The sequence below is a fragment of the Ovis canadensis genome, chromosome 17 (genome assembly GCF_042477335.2).
Source record: "Ovis canadensis isolate MfBH-ARS-UI-01 breed Bighorn chromosome 17, ARS-UI_OviCan_v2, whole genome shotgun sequence".
Classification (NCBI taxonomy): domain Eukaryota; kingdom Metazoa; phylum Chordata; class Mammalia; order Artiodactyla; family Bovidae; genus Ovis; species Ovis canadensis.
In genome coordinates this window covers 27,504,464-27,513,408 of record NC_091261.1, presented here as the reverse complement: position 1 = coordinate 27,513,408, position 8,945 = coordinate 27,504,464, and the positions used below count along the sequence as shown (strand labels likewise).

General features: G+C 39.1%; 1 protein-coding gene across 1 annotated transcript in view; it reads left to right on the top strand.

Moving 5' to 3' along the window:
- Nucleotides 1-550: 550 nt before the first annotated feature.
- ELMOD2 (ELMO domain containing 2) overlaps nt 551-8,945 on the top strand; it is a 28,182-nt gene continuing 19,787 nt past the window's right edge. The window contains exons 1-4 of the mRNA XM_069556857.1: nt 551-726; nt 1,841-1,992; nt 3,259-3,287; nt 8,359-8,456. Of these exons, the coding sequence (XP_069412958.1) occupies nt 1,851-1,992; nt 3,259-3,287; nt 8,359-8,456 (269 nt within the window). The 5' untranslated portion in view covers nt 551-726; nt 1,841-1,850. The remainder of the gene's footprint in view (nt 727-1,840; nt 1,993-3,258; nt 3,288-8,358; nt 8,457-8,945) is intronic.

The window sequence follows — 8,945 nt, the reverse complement described above, 5'->3', positions numbered from 1 at the left end:
AACAATCATGTACATAAATTACTTTTTCAAGAAAAAATAAACACCAGTTAAGGGATAAATGTCCTATGAATTGACGATTAGATATTTATAATGAAAGGACAAGGTCTAAACTTCTTTATTCAGAGTACAGGGCTCTCCTCATCTTCCTGCTAGTGGCCATGGGCAAGTCATTCAACATAAATTCCGTTTCCTCATCCATAAAGTGCTAGTTACTTCACAGAGTTAAGACTAAATATAGGTGAAAGTGCTTTTTTAACCTTGGCGCTATGAAAGTTACACAAAGCACATCGCTTCTCCAGTGCTTGGAATCTAGGAGTAGTATACGGTTTGAACTTGTGCAGCTGACCTGAAGTTGAAGGAGAGCGAAGTCTTCAGAGCCGCTCTGACAAAGACCTATCTTTGACGCGGGACACGCCGCGAGGTAGCCGTTGTCAGGGCAACTGTCGGGCGTCTCCAGCATCCGAGCACGCGCGACGGGGCCCCTAAGCGCGTCATTCTTTCAGAGATCGCGATTGGTGGATTTCGGGCCAATCGGAGAAGCCGGTGGGGCGGGGCGGGGACGGGCAGTGTCCTGGGGAAGGCGTTCCCACCGCTTCGCTCCCCGACTTCCGGGTCGCGGTGCTTGCAGGGAGCGTACGGCTAGTAGCGTCGTTTCCGTTGCCGGCAGTTTGCAGTTGGGGAAACCGAGGCAGCTCCAGCTCCTCCTAGTTCTTCCACTCCCTTGAGGTGGCTGCTGTTTGTTTCCTCTCGCCCGGTGCTGCTTGGGTGCGGCTTCGCTGGAGGCGCGCGAGCCCTGTGGCGCCCTGCGGAAAGTCCAGTGGGCGTCCGGGCCGGCGGTGCTTTGTGCGAGCCGTTCCCTCCCACTTCGCGGGCAGGGCGCGAGCTGGGTTCGGCCAGACTCCGGGAGGGGGCTTCGACGGCGCAGCGACCCCCAAAGGGCTGGGGAGCTTAGGCGCCGCGAGGCTGGCGTTCCCTCTGCTTGGCAGTTCGGCTTCTTTTGTTCTGATGAGCGCGGACCAGATGGATTCTTTTTAAAGTCACAGTTCAGCCCCTCTCTGATTGCACAGATTCTGCGCTGACTTGAGAGGATTTCGAATTTGACAATCCCTCGGGAGACGATGTATCGGTGGGAATATTTAAGCCAGGAAGGAGATAAGCTTTTTCTTTAGTTTTTAAGTAACTCCTCCTGACTTGCGTTTACCCGACCCCGCTTCATTTAAGAACCGAAGATTTTTTTCTTAGGGCATAAAGATTAAGTTTTATCGAAGGTGTAGTTTATCACTCTTTTTAGTATTTCTGCCCTTCACCTGTTGAATGGAAAATCAGCAGTTAGCCAGGGTGTGATCTACTCCGTGTTCAACTTTTGTACTTCAATTTGTAAGCTGTATGTAGTGTTTTTGTTTGCTGGGATCACCTGACTAGGATACATGTAACAGTTATCCACGGGGTTAAGAAGAATTGTTCCTTATACAAACAATTCTGATATACGCTGTACTTGATTTAATCGTTGCTTAGCTGAGGTTCTTTCGTTCTTGGGCTGTTGATCCCTATTCTCTAAGAAATTAAATGGTGAACCGAGAGCTTGAATCTAAGTAAATAGTTTGATTTTTACAGTTAGTTGTTTAAAAGAGGTAAATAGACCGTTTTACCAGCATCATTTAATTAGTATAAATGGCGTATATTACACCTGTCATTGTTTTCTTAGATGCCTAACACTACTACAAAACAGACATGATGGATTAACAATATAATTTGGGATTCAATGAGTTGGATAAACTGATTTTTCCCGTTTAAAAAATCGAATTTAGGGTCATTAAACCTGTCATATTTCTTTTTGCAGGGGAAAAAAAATGTTTATTGCTTTGTGGGAGTTCTTCTATGGGCACTTTTTTCGATTTTGGATGAAATGGCTCTTACGACAAATGACTGGAAAGTGTGAATTGCAGCGAATTTTTGACACCTATGTAGGTGCACAAAGGACGCACAGGATAGGTAATGGTTTTCAAAAAAGAATGATTAGGGACGAATAAGATTCTGTTTTTCTCAGTACTGATCGTGACAGATGCTCTTGCGTATCATGATCAAATCACTTAATCTGTTTCATGATCTTTGAATCCTTCTAACTCTAAAACTGATTTTATGGAAAAAGAAACAATTGTTTAATTCATCAGTTGTATCTTAGATTATGCTTGCAACCTTCTTTCTAGGAAAAAAAATCTCTCTGCTACTGTCACCCCTTGGTAATACTCACTTGAGTAAAGGAGATCCGTTTTTACATTCAGCATTCTTCAGTCTTGGTCTCTCAGCAGTTCATGAAAGAACAATCTGGTAATCCCTAAGAAAGGTCATTAGACTGGAAATCTGCTCTGTCATACTGTGTAGCCAACAGCCACACGTGGCTGTTGAACACTTGAAATGTGACTGGTTTGAATTGAGATGTGCAGAGGTATAAAATTATGCTGGATTTCAAAGACTATGTGAACAAAGAATGTAAAGGTGTCTCACTAATAATTGTTTATGTTCATTGTATGTTGAAGTGATAATATTTTGGATCATTGAGTTAAAATATATTAATGCTACTTTTATCAGTTTCTGTTACTCTTACATGGCTACTAGAAAATGCTAAGATGTAAATGTTAAATGTGAACATACATGATTCACATTTGGGCTTGCATTATATTTCTGTTGAACAGTGCTGGTCTAGAACCTTCTAAAATTGATCAGCTTTCCATGCTAAATTGAAAATATTAAATTAGAACACAGATGAGTGAGAAGTGTGACTGAGGTCATTTCTCTTTGACCAGAGTAAGGCAGACCAGGGATGGACTGCACTTCATGTTCGAGATGTTAAATGGGAAAATCATGACTTAACCAAAACCTCTTTTGTGTTGAACAAGTGCACTTCAACTAAGAAATCCACCCCTGTTAGATTTGAAGGGTGGGTGCTGGTAGCCAAGACCAAGAATGGCAGATAGTCCGGGAGGGAACCTCAGGGCATCTAGATGACTGAAGTTTAATTACTTCCTAAGATTTTTCAGAGCTTTCTGACTGACTTAAATTCTTGCTTGATCTTAAGAGTTGCCCTTTTGACTTCTCTGAAGAGAGCAAAGTACCTCTTGATAAGGAAAACATGTAAAAATTATTGTATCATCTAGAGCTATTAAAATAATTTGTTATTTTCTCGGTATTTATAATATTTGTTTATAGAGTAATTCACAAACAGTGTTTAAGTAATAATATTCTTCTGCTTCTTTTCAGAAAATTCCTTGACATACTCTAAGAATAAGGTAGGATCATATCAAGGTAATAATACTAGAAAATTAACTTGGAGATACTTTTTCTTTAAAAGAATGTCTCAGTTTTAGAGTTAATTATTTTTAGTGTACTACTAGAAGAGTCTTTGCTGTAAAGAGTATTGTGTGAAGTTTTCCCACTTAAGAAGTAGTATTCTATTTTTAAAAACACTTTTTTCTCTTTGTGTGTGTGTGAGGAGGGGGGAAGCGTACAATACTTGTCACAAAGAAGTATTTGAATAATTTGTTCTGTTCTGAGGTTTTGCTTGTTTATTTTACCTCAAAACTTGATAACCTGTGGGAAAGCAAAGTGTTTAGGGGGAAAGCCTTCTCATAGACTGTGTCCTTAGGATAGGTTTGGATAGTTACTTGGGTTTTCAATAGAAAACCTTTTAGTCCAAAATAAGTCACATTTTATTACTCATGCTATTGATTAGTCAGCTACTGCTGTATTGTTGTTTAGTTGCTAATGTCCAACTCTTTGTCACCTCATGGACTGTAGCACACCAGGCTCCTCAGTCCTCCACTATCTCCACAGTTTGCTCAAATTCATGTCCATCGAGTCAATGATGCTATCCAACCATCATCCTCTGCCACCCACTTCTCATCTTGTCTTCACTCTTTCCCAGCATCAGAGTCTTTTCCGGTGAGTTGGCTCTTCACATCAGGTGGCCAAAGTATTCGAGCTTCAGCATCAGTCCTTCCAATGAATATTCAGGGTTGATTTCCCTTAGGATTGACTGCCTTGATCTCCTTGCATTCCAAGGGACTCTTTTAAGAGTCTTCTGTGTAACAGACTTATAAAAATCTCAGTGACATATACCAAAGTTAGTTATTTCTTGCTCATATATCTGTGGGCCGACTGGACAGGCTCTTCCACAAGCTGGTGCCAAGTTCAGGTCTGTTCCAGTTATCTCATTCTGGGATCCAGATTGAAAAGAATCCAGATTGATTCATAGTGAATCGTTGGAGCTCCAACCACACAAACATATTTTAAGTTTTCTTGTGTCCTGTGTCATTAACATGCCTAGAATAAGTTACGTGGCCAAGCCCAAGTCAAGGGATGGAGAAACACATTCTGCTCACCATAAACCCATGTTAGACATGTGGGTATATAATTCAGTTACATGGGAATGAAAAATAGGGGCTGATTATTCAGTCTAACACATGCTATATTTCTCTATAGTCGTTCACAGTTTTTTCCTCTGAATATAGATTTATTGGTGTGGCAGAGGTAGAGTGTGGGTCACCTAGACTCTTGTTTGAATAACATAGTAGATCACAACAAACTGGAAAATTCTTAAAGAGATGGGAAGAAGAGACCACCTGACCTGCCTCCTGAGAAATCTATATGCAGGTCAAGAAGCAACAGTTAGAACTGGGCATGGAACAATAGACTGGTCCCAGATCGGGAAAGGAGTACATCAAGGCTGTATATTGTCACTCTGCTTATTTAACTTATGTGCAAAGTACATCATGTGAAATGCCGGGCTGGAGGAAGCACAAGCTGGAATCAAGATTGCCTGGAGAAATACCAGTAACCTCAGATACGCAGATGATATCATCCTTATGGCTGAAAGCAAAGAAGAATTAAATAGCCTCTTGATGAAAGTGAAAGAGGAGAGTGAAAAAATTGGCTTAAAACTCAGCATTCAGAAAACTAAGGTCATGGCATCTGGTTCCATCACTTCATGGCAAATAGATGGGGAAACAGTGAGAGACTACTTTTTTGAGCTCCAAAATCACTGCAGATGGTGATTACAGCCATGAAATTAAAAGATGCTTGCTCCTTGGAAGAAAAGCTATGACCAACCTAGATAGCATATTAGAAAGCAGAGACATTACTTTGCCAACAAAGGTCTTTCTAGTCAAAGCTATGGTTTTTCCAGTAGTCATATATGGATGTTAGAGTTGGACTATAAAGAAAGCTGAGCACCAAAGAATTGATGCTTTTGAACTGTGGTGTTGGAGAAGACTCTTGAGAGTCCCTTGGACTGCAAGGAGATCCAACCAGTCCATCCTAAAGGAAATCAGTCCTGAATATTCATTGGAAGGACTGATGCTGAAGCTGAAGCTCCAATACTTTGGCCACCTGATGTAAAGAACTGACTCATTTGAAAAGATCCTGATGCTGGGAAAGATTGAAGGTGGGAGGAGAAGAGGATGACAGAGGATGAGATGGTTGGATGCCATCACCGACTCGATGGACATGAGTTTGAGTAAGCTTCAGGAGTTGGTGATGGACAGGCAAGCCTGGTGTGTTATAGTCCATGGGGTCGCAGAGTCCGACACGACTGAGCTACTTCGCTGTCACTATCCATCTATAACTTTTTTAGATATTCATATATGTTTGTATTTGGTCGTGATGTACAATGTAGATCTAGAGTTTAGGGTCAAACAATGTTGACTTGCTACTAGTGTCTGATGATACTGATATGAGTTCCTGATTCATGCCAGAAAGAAAATGGACACTGTTTAATGTTGCAGAGTGACCTATAAAATAGGTGCTTTACTGATAGAGTCTTTTATTTATAAATGGTCAGTATAATTCATACATGAATGAATATTGTGGTGGGGAGCAGTGCAGAGTCCTACCTTTTTTTTTCAGAATCTTACAGAATCCTATTTTGTTCAGAATCTCTTTCTCTCCTTCTTTAATGAGACTGTAGGGGTCTAGAGTGTTACCAAATTGCTGATTCTAAAAATGTGTTTGTACCTATCCACCCATATAGTTCCCTTAATAACGTGGAACACTGTTTTATGAAGTAACAGCATCATAAATTGTGGATGAACATCTGGACAGATTCTGGAATGGGGAACTCTCTTTCACAGATCTGTCTGTGTAACTATTATTACTAAAATTGATTTTAACATTTTGAGTCATGGAATTTGCTAGTGGGATTTCATGTGTTGTAAAATTATGCCCGAATTAAGTGAGACTGTATGTAAGACATTACTTTTTAAGAATTCTAGAGCCTTGGTCAAATCCTTGAGCAAAGATTTGTGTGATTGCTATATGGTCAACATTCCATCAGGGTCTTTGGGATACGAAACAGGAAGTAAAGAACAAAATCTAATGTAATTATAAACAGGCATCTGGAGATGTAAGAGGTAAGGTGGGCTGAGGTGGAATGTCTGGAAGCTTTAAGGTAGTAGTTGCAAGTTTAAAGAAAATAAAATGTTCGTTATCTTTTATCTCCTTTACTGGCTACTAAAGTTCACTAGAGAACTACACATTAAAATTGTATTCTTAAGATTTTATTATTTGAAAATTGCTAATTGTGTTTTCAAGAGCATACTAAAAAGAAATGGTCAACAAGTGGGTGGTTAAATACTTACTGAATTAAATTACAGGAGCTTTGTTTTCTTAAAGTTTTAAATCTAGTGTAAACTTGTCAATAAGCTAATGGGCAAAGTCCCATCAGTTTAGACATACAATTTATGGTGTGTTTTGTATCTCATTTGTCTACTTCATTTATGCATACTTTGTAGAGTAAAATTGATTTCTGATTTTGTGATATTTCCATTAACTTGCTCTACTTTTTTATTTCTATGAAAAAAGTCTACGTTCAGATTCTGTCACTTTCTTTGACTTTGTGCAAGTTACTCATTGTAAAAGGAAGGTATTAATATCCACATGATTGTTTTAAGACTAGAGATGTTAATATGGAAGCAGTAATATATAAAAATAATGTTTTCAAAGTCAGTGAATGTAACTTGCTACATTAACAAAGTAAATCAGAAAAATATGGTCATTTCAGTAGATATTTAAAAAACTGTTGTGACAGAACTTAATACCCATTCATGATCAAAAACAGTCAACTAACTAGGAATAAAAGGAACTTCATCATCATATTAAAGGCTTGCATGATATACAACACTGAAATATTGAATGCTTTGCATGCTCAGTTGGGAAAAAATGAGGATGTTTACTCTCCTTTTATCCAGCATTGTGCTGGAAGACCTAAGCAGTGTAGTAAGGCAAAGAAAATAAATCTAAGACATAATGAGTGAAAAGAAATAAACTGTCTTTATTAACAGATGGCATAGTTTATGAGTATAGAAAATCCTAAGAAATCTAAAAATTGCTAGCATTATTAGTAAATGAATTTAGCAATGTCATAGGACATAGTATATTTCTATATGTTAAGATAAACTTCTTAGAAACAAAAAAGAGAATAATTCCACTTACAGTAGCATATACTCAGGGATAAATTTAATGAAAGCTGTGTAAGACTTCCACATTACAACTCCTTTTCCTGGGAAAACTTAAAATGGAAAGATATACTGTATTCATCGATTAGAAGAGTCAATATTGTTATGATGCCAATCCCCAATCTGACTTGTGGATTCAGTGCAATTCCAGTCAGAATCCCAGCAAGTTATTTTTGAAGGGAGTGGCAAGCTCATTTAAAGTTGATACAGAGTTTTATGGGACCTAGTATAGCCCAAATAGTCTTCTCAAAGAACAAAGTTAAAAGACATACTGTCTGACTTCCAAGACTTTCTAGGCAGAGAGATAAATATAACAGATGAGAGAACAGAAATAGGCCATATGTAATTTTTAAAAAGAATACTAAAGCAATTCAGTGAGATCAGCAAAGTATTGGAAAACCAGTAATGTGCAGGGACACCTGGAACCAAATTGGGAGGGTGGGAGGTGGGGCGGCTGCTATCACTCTCTTCCTGTGAAAATTAATTAAGTATGGACTTTAGACCTATATTTAAAATGTTAAGCCTTCTCAAAGAAACCGTAGGAGAATATACATCTTCTACCATGGGGTAAGCAGAAGTTTCTTTTAGAGAAGACATAGCATTACCATTTAAGAAGAAAATCGAAAAATTAGACTTCATCACAATAAAAACTAGTTATCAAAAATGCCTTTGAGAAATGAATTTGCAAGCCACAGAGAAACAGCACATATATTTGATTAAGGACTTATATCCAGTAAAGAACTCTTTAGAACTCAGTAATAAAAAGACAGCACATTTGCCCTTTTGAAAATATTCCTTTTTTTCCCCAGCTATAAGATTTTTCTCATACAGCTTTCTTTCACACAAATAGGTTTTACAGAAAGCTACACTTGTTGTTCAGAGTGAAGTGGACAGATGTGTAGAAGATATAATGAAGGAAAAGAATATTAACCCTGAGAAGGATGCCAGGTGTGTGTTTTTACAGTATTCTCATTTATCGTGTGCTTACATCCTGTGGGTTAAAGATCACACAAAGTTGTGAAACATTAGAGGTGAAAGGTTTGTGAAAATCGTCCAAGTATCTCTGGGTCCCAGGATTTCCCTGGTGGCTTAGACGGTAAAGTGTCTGCTTCAATGTGGGAGCCCCGGGTTCGATCCCTGGGTCGGGAAGATCCCCTGGAGGAGGAAATGGCAACCCACTCCAGTACTCTTGCCTGGAAAATCCCATGGACAGAGGAGACTGGTAGGCTACAATCCATGGGGTCGCAAAAAGTCGGAGACGACTGAGCGACATCACTCACTCACTGGGTCCCAGTCCAGTACTATTGCCAATTTATCATCTGCCTTCTCTAAAATGGCTTACCATTACTTTCCCGAAGTTAAATGTAACTTCAGCACCTGTGTCCTTCTTTGTCTTTCGAAATGCAGTTCCTCCACCCTCCCCCAGGAAGGTCCTCT